At 43.0% G+C, this 22035-nt stretch overlaps 1 protein-coding gene across 1 annotated transcript; it reads left to right on the top strand.

Annotated features, from left to right (window-relative positions):
- The first annotated feature begins 2139 nt into the window (after window positions 1-2139).
- On the top strand, window positions 2140-20904 carry LOC111235823 (protein FAM110A-like). Its single transcript, XM_022764384.1, has 2 exons — window positions 2140-2272; window positions 16880-20904. The coding sequence occupies exon 2, from the start codon at window positions 17587-17589 to the stop codon at window positions 18946-18948; it is 1362 nt and encodes a 453-aa protein (XP_022620105.1). The 5' UTR covers window positions 2140-2272; window positions 16880-17586; the 3' UTR covers window positions 18949-20904.
- The last annotated feature ends 1131 nt before the right edge of the window (window positions 20905-22035 follow it).

Raw genomic sequence — 22035 nt, forward strand, 5'->3', positions numbered from 1 at the left:
TCCTCTATTGAGTGTATTGATCTCTTTTCTAAACCTGTATTCTTTCAAGGCTTTTTTGAGCGCGCTTGCTATTTTTAAGCTTCACATTTACACACTCAGTTACCTTGAAACATCAGTTTAACACTCTTCCTGTGACCTTCCAAGCTGCCTCTCTGGAGCAGTTATGGTCTGTTAAGTGTGAACTGTTCCTCCAGGGAAACACAACAGAAGACGGACATGCGAGTGTGCCTGTTCGTATGATGTATGCCCTGTGTACGGATCATGTGAACCTCAGCATGGCTCGTGTTTATATTCTCAGTAAAATATTTCCAGTGGCTCTCGGTGTGCTGTGCTTCCTCACTGACCTGTCTGCCCTGTCAAGAGTGATGAGCTTGGGAATGAGAAACAGGTGTGTGTGAAATACGTGGATCACTCCTTTACCCCCCCCCCCCCGCCCCCCGACCTTTCTGAGCCAGTCGTGTTGAGCTGCGTTTTATGATGAAAAGGGGGGTTAAGGGAGGAGGGTGAAAAGAGAGGGAGGACAATCACAGAGAAAGAGAAACACAGAGCTGTAAAAAAAAAAAAAAAAAAGCTGTTTATTCTGTGATTAAACATCCAACTTTCTGCCAGTCAAGTGTTCAGCATCGTGATTCAGAGCAAATAACAAAAGCATCAAAAAAGTCACAGTGAAAAGAGCCGACAGGAGCCTTGTGAAGAGTTTATCATCTCCATGGATCCATAATTTTCTGGTGTTATTTTAGTAAACATGTGACTTTATCAGCATCAAAGGTTAAAGCATCTAAAGCTGCTCAGATTGTGAGTGATATGTGGTAATTGTGAGGCTCTTAGAGCTAAAAGTCCACTAAGATAATGTGTGAACTGTTTAAGATCTTTTAATCAACAACAGGAGAACAATACTGATTAAAGCACAGTCAAACAATCAATCAAATGCTTGATTGACAAGGAGCTCAACCAATCAAGTACTTTCAAGCTGCTCAGTAGGGTTGGCAGTAATTAATTTAGTAATTATTTTTGAAAATACAAGAGATTTTGGAATATAATTAATCAGCTAGCCCAATGAGATCATTTTTAGACTTGGTGGTTCAGTATCAATTGTTCAGTCTATCACGTTGAAATCTCAACAACTATTGGACGGACTGCCACAACATTTGGTACAGATAATGTTGGTGCCCACAGGATGAATCCTACTGACTTTGGTGATCTCCTGATTATTCATCTGGTACCACAAAGACAAAATTCCAGTTATTCTGTGAAATATTTGAAAATTCATCTTGATGGAATGATGCTAAATTTGCTACAAGCATTCCTACTACTTTGGTGGACTTTTCCTCTAGCGCCACCCTGTTTTGAGTGAAATATCTCAACGGCTACTGGATTATTTGCCAAGGAATTTCTTTCATGGCCCCCACAGGATGAATCCTAATCACCTGACTTTTCATGGTGCCACCATCAGATCACAATTTTAATTTGTCAAATATTTTGGTTTATGACCAAATACCTGCACAAACTGCCAATGTTAGCACGCTAACATGCTAAACCAATGTGGCAAGCATGGCAAACACGCTAGCTGCTAAACATTAGCACACTAGTAATGTCATTGGAGCATGTTAGCATGCTGATGCAATTGTTGTTTTTAAAGAGAATCAGCTGTTATTAAAGGGACTTTCCTTCATGTGTTCTCCAATTTGGAACTGATTAATCAAAGCACATAGGCCTATTTATTTATTCTGTGATCTACAAAGCATTGATAACTTATTTACTAACAATCAATAGAGTCATAGGTACAACTTTAAAGAGTCTGCTCTGTTAGAAAGTGAATCTGATTACTACTTCAACTTTCCAGCACATATTTTCAAGATAACCTAATATGCTATAAGGAATGCTAGCAATATGTTACTTATTTGATTAAACTTTCACTGACACTTGTAGGTTTCTATAGAAATTAAGAAGCTAAATGACTTGTTATGATGTTGCATTTGTCATTGTAGTCTTTCCCCTAATCCACAGCCCCCCTACAGCTCCACTCAGCTCCCTGCAGGCGACACAGGAGTCAGTTTACACAACCTTATACCTGCCCACCCCCCTCCGCCGTAGGGAGGTCGGGGCTCCCTCCTCACTGCTGCTGCCGTGCAGCGGACCGTCAGTGTGCCAGCAGTCCGCGCAGAGCGCAGAGCGCAGCGCCACGCTGAATCTGACCGTCTGTCACACGGAGGATCTCCACACCTTCACTGGATTTGAAAGACAACAAGAGTGGATAAACTGAGCGAATAAGGTGAGCACGCGGAAGGGCTGTCATTTTTAATAGTTGAGTTGTTAGGAGCTGCGTGAGTCCAGATTGATTTGTGACATTTACTTGTGAAGTTTACCGGAGCTGTTTGGGTGGATTCGGGTATGAACTGATAGATCCGATCAGTGTTCTTGTTTTTCACTTTTCCTCCGTTCTGTTTTTATAAAGTGGCAGCGCTATTTTACCGAGTGACACATTGGCAGTGTGAGTGATCACGTATTGACTGGACCTCATGTGAACTGTTCAGTTAAAATGATTTTTGTACTGGCTGACATATAACCAGTAGCCACGTTAACTAAAGATTACTGTGCTGTGGTGCTGATTTTGCCACTCTTAATAGTGGGTTATGCGGTTTAAAATCACTATATTACTGTCATTAAATACGAGTTTATTCCTAGAGTGGACAAGTCTCCACCTTATGGAATAGTACGTGTCTGTCAGTTTAAAATTTACTACGGGATTACTTCAGTTTGTCTTCTTAAGAGTTGTGCTTGAGATCTTTATGGTCTGTTTATGGCCGATGCCCTATAAGGCAAACTCTCCGTGGCAGTGTGATGGATGTCATGCTGTACACCACAGACCAGGCTTTTGGATGCCAAAACATTTTTTTTTTTGAGAAGCTGACAAATGCAGCAATTCATAAATCATCTGCCATGTAAACCTATATGTGGACTCACAGGTTTAACTCAGCCTTGAAGTCCAGTCAGTAAAAAGCTGCACAGCACGGACAGAGTGGCAAAGAGAGAGAGAGAGGGAGAGAGAAAGAGAGAAAGAGAGAGACATGGTTGACCACTGTGCTCTGATTAAAGCAGATAGTTGACCTGGGGATTGCAGGTTTATCCCATCTTAACTCTGCCCAGCTTTAAATATTTACATCTGGATGAAATCAGGGGAACGGCACAAATGAGGCTCTGGCTTCCAAACATCTAATCAGGGAAGAAATGTTTTTGTAATCTTAAATTAAATCAAGCATTTTCCTACCAATCAGTTCAATTATGACCAATACATGTCTGGTTTTGTGGACAGTCGTACTAATAAAAACAAATATATAAATGCCAAGACAGTGTTACCTGAGAACACTTTGGGAAGAACAAAAGTAAGTTGGGGAGGGTCATTATGCAATCCACCCACTCTAAAGCTGAAATGACCGTAATGGCTGTCTCTTCCAAGGGGGCAATCACATGCCCTCAGGGTCAACTCCACCTTGACCCACCTCTATCCCTCCCAGCCCCCCCTCCCCTAACTCTCTGCTGATACATTCAAGGCTCACGCATCCTGAGTTGGTTTGGTCAGCGTGGGGTCAGGCGCATAAACAACTTAGCAGCCAGACTAAACAGACCACACATGTCCTCTAAACACATTCACCCTCAGATTCATAGGTGAGCACGTGTTGGTTTGGACCGTGTGCAGCAGCAGGAGGTTTAATTCATGCTTTTTGATGCAGACCGTGAACTGGCAGTGACGCTTGCTTCACTCTTACTTTCCAGAGGGAGAGGTAATCTGTTCAGTTCCCTGCATAAGAAATGACAACGAAAGGAAGGTAAACTAATTTAGTAGGATTTCCAGATTAGTTTGCCCATTTTTCTGAGCACTTTAGGGATTTAGATATTAATTTAATAACTGTAATATAAAGTAATTGTTTTCTACATAGTTTTTGGTGTAATCACCCTCAAGGCTTTTATTAAAATGAATGGAGGGTTACGCATGATGCATTATGAATCGTTAGGAGGTAGATTTAAGCTGGTCTCCTCCCCACCTTTCTTAGATTCAGTTTTGTTTTTTCTTTGAAGTTGAATCCTTCAAATCTGACCTGGCTTGCATCCTTGCATAAAAGCTACAGTGAGTCATAGATCATTCAAAACACCCACAGCCACAACACCAGTCCTTCATATTGCGCACTTTCAAACACAGGATACAAACGCCTCTCCAACCAACCCGAATACCTACCTGCAAAATTACAGTGCGAAGCAGTCGTAAACAGTCCCTCTTTTTGCTCCCCTGATTCATGTGGCAGCGTGCTAATTTTCCAGCTGTAATACGGCTGCATCTGTGTTTGATGCTGATCCCAACAGAGCAGACGAGAATGCCTCCTCCTGTTACAGAGCACAGCGCCCAGGGGTGCAGAGCAGAGCAGAGAGTCTCCGTCTGGGGTGTTGACAGGAGGCCTGACATCATTAATATGACTAAATGGAATGTAATGTAGGTCTTTGCCTTCCTGCGTGGCTTATAGCACCAGCAGTGATTTTGATGGTGATGGTGTGGTTGGTGGTGCAACACTTCAGAACGTGAAATGCAGGTTGCAGACAGTGCCTGCAGAATCATGTTGACTTTATGACTTTTGAGACAGTTTGGTTTTATGTACTAAAGTTAGTCACACGTATTCACGTACTCACCGCACTGTAGCCATTTAAACAGAAGCCAAGAAGCCACCGTATCATTGACCTGTGCATGTTCTAGCACATGTCAAAGCGTTGAATATCTTATGGTATATAATAGTACACCAGGATTTCTCTTAGTCTTTTATTTTCCAATTTTCTCCCCCTTTTTGTATTTTCTTGACACTGTTTTTCTGAGGCTCCAAAATACATATAATCTGATTGGTTTGAACCACATCAGTTCTGACTGCGGAGAACAAGCGGAAGCCGCAGGATATTTCATGGTTTTAGTTCACAATGGGCCAATCATGTGTTTCTTATCACTTAAAGTTCAGCCGTACCACAGTCACATTCAAAGCATGGCTTTGCTTTCCTGCAGAGCACCGCCTGTACAAACAACACTTTTTTTTAAGAGGGACGTCAAACATTTGTTCAGTTTAATCACCATTTTGTTGCATGGGTGCATGTAAAGACCCCCAAGTTATGGCGGGAAGCTTGAGTTTCTAATTAGAGGGGAAAATGTACCCTGCTAATGACATCATCTTACCCCCTGGCACTGTGCTGAAGGAGTGCGTGTGTGCGTGTGTGCGTGTGTGTGTGTGTGTGTGTGTGTGTGTGTGTTGCCGAACAGCAGCTGGTTTTAGATATTTGACGTTCACAACAGTGTGAGACTTCAAACACTCCGTCGGGCTTATAATTTAGCTTTATTGCTCCTTGTCACCTTGTTTGGGCCATTGTGCCGCCGGTCTCTGCAACTTTCTCATCGACTGTTTTCAGGAAGAGCAGTTTGAAAAAGAGGAAGAACTTGTCAAAAAGTCTCAGCTTCTCAACAACATCCAGCACCAAAACAACAGATTCAGACAGGCACCCTATGATACAGTAATACCCACTCTTACACATGACTGCTGGCTGAAACGAGAAGTAAAACCTAACATTTACATACCAAGCCAGTATTTCTTCTGTTTTGTTTTGAGTGTGGGATCAGATTCACTGAAGTGATAATTTGATGAGCAAACATATTTTACAAAATGCACAAGCCTATGTAGCTTTCTGCACTGAAATATTTATTTGTTGGCTTATCCTTGTTGGAAGATTTACTATGCTGCACTCACAATTTGCACCAAATGCTCATATTTATCTCTGGATCCACAACAGATAGGATCATTATCTCAATCAGCCTTGTCATTCTCTGAGGTCTGAGTCAGTTTCTGCTGTTACATCACTTCCATCTCCATGGGCTCATAACTCAATCCATAATTCATCCTGGGCAATGGAATCATGAAACATGATCTGACAGATCTCCATCTTCCGACAGTCCCCTGTGTGTGGGTGACAGCTGTGAGAGCAGCCCTTCTCCCCATTGCTCTCACATCCCTGTAATTGTTCACAGTCCGACCGGGCGCCTCTGTAGCTTTGCCACATCCCATCACACTCAACCGTGCCGCGCTGTGTCCACTCGACCATGAGGAAGACGACACAGGGCCGGACGTCCCCCTCGACACAGGAGGAGACCATCGATGCAGCTCCACAGACTCTTCCGGGCTCCTCCAGATGTTTTCTGATTCTGACAGGAGCGAGGCAGGAGGGGAGGGAGGGGGAGGAGGAGAAGGGGGACAAACGAAGGGGTCTCTTTCCGCGGCACTCGGGGGGCTGTTTGCGGGGAAGCAGGTCGGTTGATCGGTAATGAGAGAAGACAGCTGGCAGGTTCAGCGGAGGTTAACAGCTAAGCTTAGATGGCAGCGAGGAAACACAGAGGAGCTTAGTCGAGGGTCTTTGTGTGAGAGATTTCTGGACGGTTCTTTTCATGCAGTTTTACATTTCTGGGGAGAAGTCATGATTGGTTTGAGGCTTTGATTTGGGAGAGTTGCAAAAGATCAGTGTTGTGTTTTGATTTGTGGCATCTCTCAATGAACGCGCAGGACTCTTCTGACATTTTCTTGGTATTGTATATGTGTTTTTGTTCTTGCTGATGTTTCTGGTTTCAAATGGGCAAGACTCAGCTGTAAAAAGATTCACAGATTAGGTGAGTTTGTGACTGTAAAACTTCCAATAAATAGTATGTGGGGATTTTTTTCTCCCAAATTTGACCTATTTAGTCATGAATATATATTTTGATGGAGAAATACTAAAGATCTAAAACCAAGCTTTCAGGTAGCTAAAACAGCTAAAAACAATCCCTCTTTAAAAAATGAAGACGTAGGTTTGGCTGATGCATCCAGTAAACAAACTGCTGCCACTGTAAGAAGTGTAAGTTGAGCATTTTATTTCATCACAAATTGTAGTCTATGTACTTGGTGAAAACGCAAAGCATTGTTCAGCTTTGCAGATGGTAAATCAATGTTGGCACATTTAAAGTGGTGGGGAGTGTGTAGTAATACAGTAGGGAGGGGAGGGGGGTTGGGTGCAGTTTGGCACCACAGTCACAGATGACCCAGTGTTTGGGGACACAGCACAGCTGGAGCAGCTTTAAGCCCCAACCAACCCCAAACAGCCCTGTCACAAGTCCTCACAAGTTAGTGTGAACCTTATGCTGCTAACATCAGCAGCATGTGTTTGGAATAATGTAATAATACTGTCTCTGTGAGAAGAGAGAGAGGTTATACAGATGTGACACTAATGTTTTTACTACTAATTATGAATTCTCTTTAGTCTTTCTGGGAGTTCTGTGCCGAGTTCCTCTCTGTTCATACTGTATGTTCCCCCTGCTTTCCAAATACTGAGTATCACCCAAATCTCCTGTCTGTGGTCCAGCTTTTCGTTCATTTCATTCTTCGTTCCCGATCCTAAAACTAAATCTACAAGTAGTGGATTCCGCTCTCTGCTTCCTTTATCCATCACTGTAGAGTGGCTTTTTATAGCTATGTTGATGTCTCCGTCATTTTAAATGCAGGTACACAGGTGTATAATTTAACACCACTGACTGTGTTTTGACATTTTAGTTACTCGGTGCAACTCTAACCACCACCGTCCACTGAAGCGTCTTTTATCACTTTGTTGAAGCAGACATATGCCTGGCAGAGTGAAAAATGTGCCGACTTGGTGAAATAAAACATCTGGCAGCTCGCCAGACCGAGCTGTCTCTCGGAGCATTCACACCAGCTGAGAGCTTAATGAGGGTTCACAGTGCGAGAACAGGCCTTCATAATTTAAGACTCTGAGAGACTGAGGGATGTGTCCAGATTCATGCCTCTGTACCATACTGTATAAACAGCCTCAGGACAGGCCTTTTTTTTTTTTTTTTTTTTTTTTTTTTCAGTGGGGGGATCTGTGTTACCCTGAGTTGCATCGTGCATTCCCAGTCCACAGCGGGGCTGCAGAAACTCAGTAGGTCACTGTGGTTTGTACTGCTGGTCACATAAGCCAGGCTGGCATGTTGAGGCAGCAGCAGCAGCAGTGGTCATAATTTACAAAACTACGCCGTCCAGAGCTGGGCTGTCTGCCTGATGTAGCCCAGATCTGGACGCTTGGTGTTTAAACCCGACTCTCTTTCTCTTGCATACACCCTTCTTTCACCACAAAGTCTCCTCCCACACCCACCCACACACACACACACACACACACACACACACACACACACAGATCCACACTGGATGAAACACTGCACACTATGACCAGTCTCTTTTTTGGACTATATGTTTCTCTAGTATTGTCTTCTAGCACGTCCAAGAAACAGCACGTGAAATACTTGAATTTCAACCATTGCATTGAAAAGTTTAAAACAGAATTGAATGCAATAAAAAATCTACCAATAATTTGATCAACTGATCAACTGTTTATTCCATCAAATGTCAGAAACTAACAAAAAATGTCCATCATAATTTCCCAAGTTGATGTCTTCAAATTGCTTATTTTGTCTGAACAGTAACAGATTCAGGACTAAGACAAAACAGCAAAAATTCACATTTTAAGTTTTAAGAATTTTTGGCACCTTACTTTAAAAGAATATGATTAATCTATTATCAAATATTTGCCAGTTAATTATCTGTAGATTGAGTAAGCTTTATCAGAACATTATTTTAGCTTCGTTAATATGAGAGACTAAACCTTTTTTGGCGTAGCACATATGAGTGAGCAGCTTTCATTGGAATGGATGTGTTGCCACTTTAGGCCACATTTTGAATTGTTTAATAGACCCATGCTGGGCAACAGTGTGCAGTAAGAGATCTTGAAAAATGTCGTCTGACTGAAGACTAAAGCGTTTTGGTTAATAGTACTGTGATGCTTGTAATGTCCAATCACTAACTGGTTATTCCTCACAGAATAAACAATAAGAACCACTTATTAACCAATCACAAACGTGACAAATAAGTGGACTAGGAGAGAAAAGGAGCAGCCCTACTGCACACACACACACACACATACACACACACACACACACACACACACACACACATACAAATGATCTCCCTTCAGTGTCTTGCTGGATCGTTGGCTTCATTCTCTCTGTGTTTGGCTTTAGTCATACAATTTTCTTACAGTTCTGAGCATCCAGGTATCGTCTCCGTCACGGCGGCTTTCACCTCCAAGTGTATGAGTGTTAACCCTTCAATAGTTCACTCATCGACAGTGAGGTACTGCAGGCGGGCTTAACATTCCTGGACTTGGAGGCTGGTTCGAGGTGTCTCTCTGTTACAGAGTGGATTATTGGTGGATTATTAAGTTTCCTGCTGCAGTGCACCTGGTGGATCTGATCATCTCATTTAGAAATTTAAGCTGAAGTTGGAATTCACATGATAATCATCAAGATCTAAAAACTGACTTTAAGATAGTTTATTTAGTTTTGGATTGTTTTAGTCCAGACTCTCATAAGCAAAGGTTGTGTGCAGTTGTTTTTGCTTTAAAAAAAAAAAAAAAAACTTGTTAAAAAAGTAAATAGCAACTGATAAAACTTTATAGGTCAGAGCTGTTCGGTTATCAGCTGCAGCAGCTCTCTTCCTGAGCTCTTAGCTGAGAAGAAAAAGGAACTAGACCAGCCTCTTGATAAAAGCAAGCAAGAATAAAAGTGAACGTGTTATCTCACTAGACTTTATCTGTGTTAGCACTGCATGGGTGTTTCAGTGCTGATAAAGACCTGACCTGCATTATAATGGCTGTTGTAGATGGACTAAATCACATGATGATAATTGTTTTGATTATTTTCTCAGTTAATTGGATTGTAACAGGGGTTTTGCTATTAGTTATGTTGGTAACTTAGTTTCAACAATTTTTACTTTAATGTCTTGTTATTTTTATATCTATACATATATTTATATCAACTAATTGGCTAATAATCTTTTATTAGCCAGCTTATGAGCCAATTGGTCTGATTTACTCTTTGTTTTTGGTCATTTTAAGTAGAATGTATTTGCTGCTTTTGTCGACGTCACTCATTTCACTCTTGACCTTCATCTTTAGCTAATATTGACATGTACTCACACGTACACTCAGCACGTCCCTGAGTGGTACGGCACATATCTTATCACTGTCCTCTCAAAGTCTGCACAGACCTGGCTGCTTTGGTTCGTGGCTCCAGTCCTCAGCTGTCCCTGCGATCATTTGCTTTGAATGACAAAAGGAGCCCATCTTGTCCATTTTACGGTTTGGGTGGAGATCTGTTCAAGTCGGGGGGGGGGCCCACTGCTGCTCCACATGAATGTGGAGAAAGCTCCAAGGTAGCCTCTGACCGTAGATCAAGCAGCTAATGGTGCTGAAGGCCTCACAATGGTGATAGGATTTACAATTCGCTACCAGGCTTTGTCTTTGAGGGGACAGTAGTCTATGTGTCCCGTGGCTGCAGCTCTTACATTTCATTGTCATCATGTTATTTGTCCTTTTCCCTCCCTGACTAATGAGCCAGAGGAACCAGGTCAAGATTTATCTGTAGACCTGGACGAGGACCATTGTTGTCGACCCATTAATAATGCAAAGAAAGGCCGGTTCCTCTTTGTTCAGGGGATAGAAGAAGACACCTCCTTTTTCTTCGCCCAGCCCCCTAAGAGACTTCTTGAGGTCTGTGTCTGTGCTGGAACCGGACAAAAAGTCATGAATCGTGGCTCATTAGTGGCAGATGCTTTGTATTCACACTGTAGACAATCGATGTGTACAGATGCTTCGTCCTGACACCTTTGAATGAGCTTCGGTTAACGTTTGAACATTCAGACATTGCAGTCCATTAGTGATGATTGTTAGTCTGTGTCGTCCTTAATAGTGGTGCCAGATGTTAGTATGTAGAAAGCGAGAAATGCAAGATGACAGAGAGAGAGAGAGAGGACAGACGTTAAAGATGGCCAGTTGGTTCCTTGATGGCAGCAGATGCCTCTCCTCTGTCCAAAGATTAATGTGACTGGTAAGCGTGCTGAATGCATTCCCGAGAGCTTCAAAGATGGTCCTTGTGAATTTAGTAACCTCTTATCTTGTGTTTACCTCAGTGAATACATCATTCACAGTGGAACTTCCTTTAACCTGATCCAAGGCGAGCTGGGCTTTCTTCGGATATGTCCAGATGAAGTTCTTCTGTCCTGAAGCAAACACGTACTTCCTGGACCCCCCCACCCCCCCCCAGTAAAATAAGCAGAACTGTGTCTTTTCACTCTCAGATATGTGATACGTGACGTTATAATCAATAACAAAACTTGAACACGACCTGCATGTTCTCGCAGGGTCAAACGCAAGCGGCCCCAAACAATGTTGTTGATTAAAAGAAAAATTGAAGTACATGGTCCCTTCCCATGACAGGTCTGTGTCAGGGCTGTCTGAGCATCTTGATGTAGCATGACACAAAACATCTGGTTCCTCTTTAGCTGTATGGGGGCGCCTTGTTAAGCCTCCCCCTGCAGGCTGGGCCATCCGCTTCACAGAGAGGACACGGGGGTGGGAAGAAAGGAGGAGAGAGGCCAGAGAGACAGACAGAGGAGTTTTATTAAAGAACAGAGAGATGGGAGGTGTGTGAGAGGGGTCACAGACTTCACATAGAGATCTGGTAAACCTAGAGGTGGTTACTCTTTGCATTTTGGCGACATTTTTGGTGCTTTTGGCCTGTATGTCCCAGAGATCACTTTAGGAATTAGATGTTTGCAGGTTTCACTAGTTTCTTTGAAAGTTTACCCATGTTAATGTTAACTAGTTGATCATGTTGTACATGCTGTACGCAATAGCCAGAGACCGGCCATGAATGCTTATTGTAATAAGGTTCACGTCAAGCGAGTTAGAAAAGCAGCACTCTGCTTCAGAGGGAACTTCTTGAAACATAAAATGCGACAAACGCTCCCATTTCACGCAGCGACTGGCTGGGAGTGCAGAGGTGAGAAAGTATCTCCTGAGCTATCGTTTTTATCTTTCTTTATTCTTTATTTTTTCTATATCTATCTTTATAATGGAGAATGTCGCTGACTGACTGATCATATTTTCACCATTGGCCGAATGCCACATGACTGAGTTGGACTCTCTGGCGCAAACAGGTTCTATTAGGGAGGCGTTTACAGCCTGCAGTGTTGCCAACTTAGCGCATTTGTTGCTAGATTTAGAGACTTTTTTTTCAAACAAAGTGGGTATAAACCTGGTACATGGCTGGGCCACTTGTGGATGCCAACGTGGGGGAATAAGGGCTACACCTCTTGCTACGGGGAGTCACCTAGCCACTCTGGTTTCCCGGCAGTTCGGAAGCTGCACTTTCAACTCACTGACCCTCATCTCCATTAAGGCAAATAAACTACGTTCATTACATGTATCAGTATTACTAAAGGAGGCAGAGGAGTAACTAAACATGAGACACACTGAGCAGAGAGAGCAGGAGAGTGGGAGGGAAATGAGACAACTCCCTGCAGCACGTCAGCACAGCAGTAAAACCCTGTTAAGAAATAAAGGGTTTCTACCCACTGAAACGCTAGAGGACTTTTAATTTGAACAGGTTACAGGCTCAAATGTTGAATTTGTAATCACACGTAATGCAATTTCCCACACTGACCATAGGCGGTCCCGCCATATACATAATCTTGTTTATTCTTTACACAACTACTTCTATCACTTTTTATGTGCAACATTAATCCCTTAGAAGAGGGAGCGTTCAAAACTGTGCACGTTTAACGCTATTCAAAACGATTCATTGGGTATCATTTTTTGCCTTTAGATGTCTTCCGGCGACACCCAGTGTGAACCAGTTTGTTTAGTGCATACTAAACTCTCAACACTGTTACATGTGTGTATTTGCTGATTTCACAGCTGCAGAGGAAAAACAGATGAAAACAAATGATGACATAGTGTGCAGATCACTGCAACTGGCTAATTGGGACTAACAAACAACAAAAACATAAAATAGTTAAAAAGGAAAACTTTGAGTGTGTCAGAGGATCTACCTTTTGAGAGATGGCTCAGACACTGGAACACACTCAATGTTTCTGGCTTCTGATCCTGACCAGTTTAACAAAAGGGTGATGTTTGCAATTATTTTTCAGGCAGAAATGTTTTTCTTTTTCTGTCCAATTTTGTTAATTATATTGTTCCCCTTCATATTTATCTTGGGTCCCCTTGGTGGTAGGTTACTAACAGCGTCAGCACACAGCTGATTCTGATGAATAAAGCATCTTATTCGGAAAAGTAACACAAATGTGTGTTGTTCCAAGCTAGACAAAACCTTTCGAAGATTGCACTCAGATACTGGGAGTAACAGTAAATGGAGCAAGATAGAGAGAGAGGGTAGACACACAGGGTGTACACAGGAAGAGAGTGATAGAGTAGGGAGGGAAATGAGAGGGTAAGGAGGCCCTGTGGCATATACAGGAGATGCAGAGAGACGAAGAGTGGGAAGGGGAGTGTAGGGGAGTGAGACACAAGGTTAAGTAGCGTTAGGAAGGAGAAGGTGCGTGTGTGCGGGGTTCACTATAGAGATGAGAAAGAAGGGAAGGGTTTAGAGGTTAATGACAACCTACAGTGAGAAACAAAGGAGACCGTGAAAAACAAGAGAGACTCTCCAGCCGTCTCACGCTTTTCACAACCCGCCGGATCACAGGAGAAGGTGCTGGGTACTAATTTGGCTCATTATGGTCAATGGACCTAATGGTGGCTATTGTTCTCACGCAAATCCCAAATTGAGTCACTGGTTCACCCTGCGTGTGTGTGTGTGTGTGTGTGTGTCTGTGTGTGTGTGTGTGTGTGTGTGTATGTGTGTGTGTGTGTGTATTTTCAAATCTAACCTTTCTGAGATAGCGCTTGGAGCAATAGATAACCTCTGAAAGTGGCTGGTTTTCTTTCAACTTGACATCAGATTCAATGAATGCACATATTGTTATGTATTTCAAGGATATGACTGTTGGGTGAGCGGGGATTAACAGTAGCTGTATCCATAGATATTGTCCCCTGTTTGCCTCATATGATTTTGCATACTTTATTCCCATCCCCCTCAATGGAAAGCTAACATCAGGATTAATGACTTTGTTTAGGCTCCCATGGCGATAATCTCCTTTAACGCTTCAATTGCATTAGCCTGCCACTTTTCCATTTTGGACCCAGATGGGGAACAGATTGTTCCGGAAGAAAGGTGTCTAATAAATACCCTATAACCCCAGCCTATACACCGTAACCCCCTCTTCCAACTTCCTCCTCATTTTCTGCCCATTTTTCTTGTTTTATACCAACCTCAAACCCTTTCTTCCACCTCCACACCTGTTGTGAGACATTTTCCCGCGAGTCTACCTAAACAATGCTCGACTTTCCCGACAGCCCGACATCTGGAAAAACTAAGTGGCTGGCTGTTGCCCCCGATCCTTGGTGAATTTATAGTCGTATACCATTTGACGGGCCGGCTCTGTGAGGGGGTGCGGTGGCTGGATGAAGTAATGTGAAATGAGAGGTCACCTTCTGAAGTGTCAGGAGTAGTTTAGTGATTAGTTTTAGAAGTATTTAGTGGTAGTAGAGGTCGACTAGATAGTAGAAAAATGGAAAGCATTTTAGGAATTGATTAGTGTTGCATTCACTGTTGATTACGTCTCTATTGTAAGTACTGTAATCATATAAAAAGAAATTTGCTGAAACATTCAACTTTTTTAAATGTTATAAATTATTATTATTATTATTAAGCTTGATTTAACATTGTCTTTGCTGTGGGAACACAGCTCAACAGAGACCATCATCTCTCTTCTGTCTTAACTTTTCATTTAATCTGTTATTGAATGCTAAACAAGAGCAAGAAAACTCTTTTACGTGTCAGGAATCTGCACTGGGACCATGTGACATGATCTCAATAGCTGCAGAATATTTCTAATTTTAAGAAAATAAGTCCTACTTTTGGGAATAAGTGAGAATATGAGACTAAATGATTTAAGAAGAATCCAAGTTTTCCTTTGAAAGTAATACAGTCTCCTTTTGTTTAATTCACACTGTGAGTGTTAGTGGGGTGAAATGCATAAAGTCATGTTTTCTTTGGTTTAAACGTGACTCCTAATGACCTGACTTGCATCTCACTCAGCCATTTGTTTACTATCTTCTAAATCAAGAGCATGTCAGCATGTAAGACGGAAGACGTGTGCACAGGGGTGCATAGGGTTCGTCCTAACTGATGAGACGTGGATCCCTTTTCCTGCCAAAAGAGGTTGTTCATTGTTTTTACCTCATGTGAAGGAAAAGCTAAAATAGCATTTGATAACACTTGAAGCGGACCTGAGGGAACGATAAGCACAACAATATCACACCATCCTGGCGTCTAGCACAGAATAAGGAACATTTATCTCTCCAGATGGACTCTTCATACATTTTGAAGGGAGGTGAACGAAAAACAGGCACCACCTGTGCCTCTGGGTATTTATAACAGCCTCAGGTTGTAAAGATGTGCTCTTCGTCTGCAGTTTGCACATGGCAGACACTCACTGCTTTTTTCTGCACATGAAAAGGGTGTCTTGACTATTTGCAGGCTAACTGTGCGTAGGGCCCTCTTTCATTTACAGGGAAGCCTCTTATTGCCTCATGTTAAAATTAGAGCAGATACACAAATATACCCATGACCACATGCATATACACACATACATGCACACATACAGAGACACATGATAACTCGGCTGGGGTGTTTTCAAGCTATAAATACTCCTCGGGTGCAGCCTCCTCCCCCCTCCTAAATCTTCATATAGTGTGAAAACATAAAAGATATGCAACGTCTTCACAGAGCACAACATAAGTGGTAAAGTTGACAGTCGATTTCACAGCCTCATGCCTTATGCCTTATAGTTGGTTTAAAGTGTCACTTAACTTTTGTAGTGGCTTGTTAATTTGAAGAACAAGCTGTTTAAGTGTGACTATGAAAGAGTTATTAGCTTAGAAGTGTATTGGCTTACTTAAGCAGCACTGGAGGCTGGTTAAATTGCAACAGCCTCAGTCTGGCTGTCAGTGGTGTAAAACTTTAAAGAGGTCAGCTACACTAATCTGTCAGAAAATTGAGGATTTCTACCCCTGAAGATGGTGTCCTGTCATGTCAGTGGACAGGCAGGAGGATTGGTGCAGAGGTGGTTTGCTTGTAGCAGAAAAACACATGCTTTCTCTGCTTGCCAGGTTTTCCGCAGTAATCAGTCATACGGGTATTTGCTGCCATTTATTTCCAAGCAAACCCAACACAACTGCTCAAATCGATGGTGTCTGTCCTGAAAAAAGCTTAAGTTCATTTCAACTTCCTGTGCAGAAAACGGATGGAGGCAGATATTTGTCGTCACCCTGTCTGGACAACAAACATCGCTATATCCATTTTTCTTTCATCCACCATTTTCAGGATGCTGTGATAGTGGCTTGACAACAGTTACTGTATCTCACACTAAAATGAAATGTTTGATTCTTGCATATGGAAACTGGATTTCTCTGTTCACATTTATGCAACAGCTCAGAATACTGTGTTTACTGTTAAAGGAGAATCACATTGTTTAGTGGTTGTTGCTGGTTCATACATGCTACCATAGCCTGTGTTTGAACGCCTTACCTGTTTACTCATTGACCGTTGACTTAGATAGGAGTATCGGCTTCATGTCTAAAAGTAGTATGCATATTGCATTTAATATATATCTAAGTTAGGGGGTCATTAAATGCGTATACATGACAGCTCTGCATTGCTGCCCGCTCCAGACATGCAACTCCCTCCAGCTTTAAATAAGTACTATCTGAGCTGAGCTGTAGGGACCTCTGTTCTCCCTGCCATCTGGTCTCTGCTGCCGGCCCTGGAGAATAGCACTTCCAACTAAAACCAATTTCTGTCTGTGTCTCTTTTCAGGGGTCAACCCAGGTGAGGTGAGGACAAGGACAAGATCTGCATCTCCCCTATCTGTCCATCAACAATCCAAGTGCCTCGGTGCCGGCCACCCACAGGTCACCTCAACCACGACGGGCGCCAAACAATAAAAGTCTTGACCCAGTGTCCCTTGACAGCTTGCACAAAGCAAATATTTGAGGCCATTATATCTAATTTCTTCGCGCAGCCGTCACTGAAAAGATCAACAGTGAAGGGTGTTGTTGGGAGATTAAAAAAAAAGAGAGAGAGGAAAAAGCGGGGGAGGAAAAAGTAACCCTTTCAAAGTGCACCCTACATGCTATTTCTGCTGCGCTGTGGGCAGGGAGCGTCTCATTTGGGAGTGCTTTTGGCTGACAAAAAAAAGCACTTCCCTGTGCCCTGCCTTCCTATCCAAATGCCTGTGTAAATACTGGATAGAGATATCAATTTGTTCTAACACTGCCCAACAAAGAGACTGTATGCTATCTATAGAGAACGATACAACAAATTTGGACTCTGTGGTCTCATGAATTGCTACTTATCTATTACCCCTAAATGAAGATTCAAGAGCTGTGAGAACTGGAATGAGAGCTGCCAGACACCCTCATTAGTTTTGAAACCTTAACAGGGCCAACAACAGCTCTCTTGGGGAAACTGTGAGTCATTGAGAGGCTGCAGTTTGGATGCCTTTCCCAGCCTGGTGAGCCAATATGAAGCCTCTGACACCAATTGGATCCCCCTCTCCTCTGAGGCTCCTCAACAAGGGTCCAGACTACCTGCGCAGGCAGATAGATGGCGGTGGCCAAGGTCGCTCAATCAGCGCAGTGGAGAGACTGGAGGCAGACAAAGCCAAATATGTTAAGAGCCAGCAGGTGATCAACACTAAACAGGAGCCTGTACTGGTTCCCTGTGCCACCCCGCCACCGCAGCCCCGACGAGCTGTTGCCATCCCCGGCAGCCTGACCCCTCATCTTCCCCTACGTCGTTCATCCAACACCCCCTTCTCTACACTCTCTGGCTCCTTCACTTCACGAGATGAGAATGAAAATGATGACTCCAGAAAGGAGAACAGACGGACTTCTGTTGATATTGAGGCACATAACAGGAGCAATGTGAACAATGTAATGCCTCCGAGCCCCAGGACACCTGGAATTAACACCTTAGTAGCGCCGCACAGTGCTCCTATACTCAGAAGAAGCACAGGTAAACGCATGTTGAGGCCTGACTCCCTCGTCATCTACCGGCAAAAGAAAGAGTGCAAGAGCCCCAGTGGTGCAGCGGTGGGAGAGAACAATAACATGGAAGTAAAGGGGTACAGTTTTGTCCGCCGCCTCTTTCAGGGCTCCATGAGGGAAAAGAGTAGCGGAGGTGAAGGCAGGATTCAGAAGATGGTCATCGGTGAAGAAAAAGCACCATCACGGGATGGAGACTCCCGCATGTCATGGACCAACGACAAAGACACTGTGGATGGCGGACCAGGGAGCAGGAGGTCAAGTAAAACTGACCACGAACGCAGCCCAAGGTCAATCCCTAGTCCTGGGTTGAGCTGCACGCCTGAAGGGACTAAGGATGGATTTACAAATGGCACCAGCGATGGCGTTAGCAATGGTATCACCAATGGAAACCACTCAAGTAACCATGATGATGAGAATGACCCGTGGAAGCGGGCGTCACCACCACCACCACCCAGACGGAAGTTTGGGCAGTTGCATCGCTCCAAGTCAGACCTGCGTCTGCGCTGCTCTGTAGCATTATCAGAGCAGGAGCATTTCTTTGACTTCTGTGGGCTGGATATGGACATGATAGAGCGTCTGGGTCGGGAGAATTTCCTCTCTGGGGCCAGCTCCATAGACACACTCTCATTGGCCCTCCGCAGCGTGGGCGGGGACGGCTGCGGCGGCTCAGAGCCTAGCGAGTTCTCCCGACACTCAGGAGACGGCCTGTTTCAGGAGGAGCTGGCTGAGCAGCTTCCCACTGGGGTGTCAATCATCGAGAGAAACGCTCGTGTCATCAAGTGGCTTTACGGGTGTAAGAACGCTGCTCGAGAGGGACCCAAAGAGTCTACAGTTTAATATAAGGAGAAGATAGCATGTGCCACGGAGAGCTGAGAATCTGCAGGTGTTCATTTCTAGTGAAACACGCGTTTGACCTTTACCCTTTGTGAAGAAATATGCTGCTTAAATGCACCACAAACCAAAAGTCAAAGCATTGAATTGTCACTGAATTTTCACTCGAACTTCAACATCATTCAGAATGGGATGTGATAAGCTAGCCGTGTTGCTACAATGCAACATAGAAGAAAAAAATAGGACTTGGTTCACAAGGTGCAATGCAAGTCAAAGCGGCTGAGCTTAGGGTTTGTTTCAGCTGCTAATGTCTGCACTTGCGGTTAGCATCCGTGGCACATAGTTATCCTCAGTCCCTTGTTCTTCCCGACTCCAAAGAGACTGTTTCTTCAAGCGAGGGGACAATGACTGCAACTAGTTATCTCTTGTCAAAATGATATGTTGTATTTATAGAGCCTATGGAAGTATTGTGTGGGTATAGATTGACCTTACTGGCGAATGGAACCATTTCTCCCTGCAAAATGTTTTTGTATCTGTATGAGTGTGTGAGTGTGTGTGGAGTGGACATTGCCGTCTTCTTCACTTGTATCTTCCATTCAGCTATTGAAACAACTCTGATTCAGACCTGATCTGAAATCAGCCCCTGTGACCCCTGACAAGGCACATAAGTGTATGTCTGTCATGACACAGCGGACACAGTTTAGTGTCCTTGACACCAACACTTTCCCTTAATGACTAATTTAAAATGGAAAACCACTAAGCTATGATTTTTTTCTAAACTGGAAAACTGTTGTGTGAGTGTGAAGTGAACCATGAGTACCTCATTCGGATCTGTCCCAGTTTAGTTTGTGTGTTGCTTTTTTTTTTTTTACTCCTTAAACGCAGGCGTTGGAACAAACATGCGAGGCACCCCTGTGGGGTTGTTAATGCACTGAACTGGACAGGGAGAGAGGAAATGAAAGATAGAGATATAACTTTGAGTCTGTACAGAGATTCATCTCATATAACGTTAAACACTGAGCTGGATTCAAAGGAGCACCTGCATCGTGGAGGATAAAGAGCCATGCCTGGCCAGTAGATTGCATAATTTTCAGCTCATTTTCCAACCAATTCTCACATAGTAAACACTGTCCAATAATCACTTGTGACACAGTCATTGATTACCACAGCTAATGCTTCATGCCTGTAAAGTGCCCACAGCTGTGTAAGCTCTAGAGCTGCAAGGGAGAGACAGCCTGTTAATGGTCAACTCTGTAGGAGCAAAACTGGACTGTGGCAGGCAAATATGTTCAAACTGAGGGTTTAAATCTCACAAAAAAATGAGAATGAAGAAAAACCTAAAATAATATATTCACCTCCAAAAGTAAAGTAGCTAAAGTCGTCAGACCCTTACTGCCAAGTGCTGTACGATGTCACTTTGAGCATCTGGCAGTTTACAGATGTTGAACCTCCCCAGCTGGCTCCGTCAGCCTGTCTCCCATCATAAAACAAGCAGGGGAGGATAAGCTGCCCTCCTCTCTCTGATAACCACAGATCCTACCTCACTTCATCCATCCTTCAGTGATTGTCACTTTATCTCAATGAAAGGTCATTTCCATTGCTTGGCCTGGAGGATGCCACTGAAATATGAACTGGGGGTCTGCCGAGGTATGTGGAGGTTAGACTGAGTATTACTGAACCTAAGGGCACGTTATATTTGTACATGTGATAAATGAACACAAGTATTTGCAGCCTTGATATGTTTTCTTTTTCCTGTATTCATCATGAGCATGGCACACTCCTGAAACTCCTTCAGACTGGACTTTTTTTGTTGAGTTTTGTTTTAATAAAAACCCTGATAAAAACCATTTGGTTGCATGTTTACAAAGTGGCTCCGTAACTTCTGAATCTCCTTTTTTATTTCATTTTGATTTTATTCCAAAGAGGTTTGTGTATGATGTACACAGCAAATAAACACAAATGAAGAAATGTATGCGTGTGTAATTTTCTTTACTGTATCTGTTGTGATTTTCTTACATTACGGTATCTAAACTCAGTCTGCACCTATTATGGTATATAGCAGAAAGAAAATGTTTTTATTCATAAATAATGGTTCGAAATATTGTAGCATTCAGTAATCAATTAAAATATATATGTTTTTAAGTTACATTCAATTAGAAAAACTGGAGAAAGGTAAAAGGATGTTTAGAAAAGGCTGTGACTGTGATGTGTTGCCTAATCTTCTTAGAGGGTAATGGTCGACTGAATCAGTGTTGTGACGGCGTCTTGTCCTTGACTTGTTGTTGGCCACCTCCACCACATCGCGTCTCATTTTTCACATTATCTCAAGTGGCTGTGCGTTAATCCTTTTAGCATTCCCTGCATACTATGCTCTTGAGTGAGTTGCAACAGGTTGTGTTTGTAGACAAGGAGGCCTCTGTGTGGCCTGATGCTATGTCTACAGCGTCTTAGGAGCAGACCCTCCGCCCTGTCTGCAGACTCCTCCTGACACTCTTTGTCCTCTCTTTTCTCCTTTTCAGCCCTGAGTCAGCTTTTGTTTCCGCATGCACCGGCTCACAACGGCTTTAAACCTTTCGGGGGAAAGTAGAAACAATTTTTTCATGCTGACAACTATCTCCCTAGGCTGGAAGTCAGAGCATAAATCATAAAGTTGATCCATTGACATAAAAATTGGTGCCTGACTCTGTGGACTCTTTTTTAAAGAATATTTCAACATTTTAGGAAATATGCTTAACTTTCTTGTCGAAAGTTAGAGGTGAGGATCGATGAAAGTTAGAGGTGAGGATCGATACCACTCTCATGTCTGTCCACCAAGTAAAGAACTAGAGCCAATTGGTGCATAACAAAGGCAACAAAATCCACCTACCAGCACCTCTAAACCTCACTAATTACCATGTTATATTTTGTATAATACAGACAAAAAAAAACTGTCTTTTCCATTTTATTTCCCCAGATGTCTAACTGTATTTTAAGATATTAAATTGAGCTATATTTATTCCTGAGGCTTACAGATGTGCGTTACAAAATGAGTCCACATCCTTGTGAAATCATCACATGTGCTGTCCAGCGACAAGTTGTTCCATAATTCACTGC

This window comes from Seriola dumerili, unplaced genomic scaffold (assembly GCF_002260705.1).
Source record: "Seriola dumerili isolate Sdu_G_001 unplaced genomic scaffold, Sdu_1.0 BDQW01000533.1, whole genome shotgun sequence".
Taxonomy (NCBI): domain Eukaryota; kingdom Metazoa; phylum Chordata; class Actinopteri; order Carangiformes; family Carangidae; genus Seriola; species Seriola dumerili.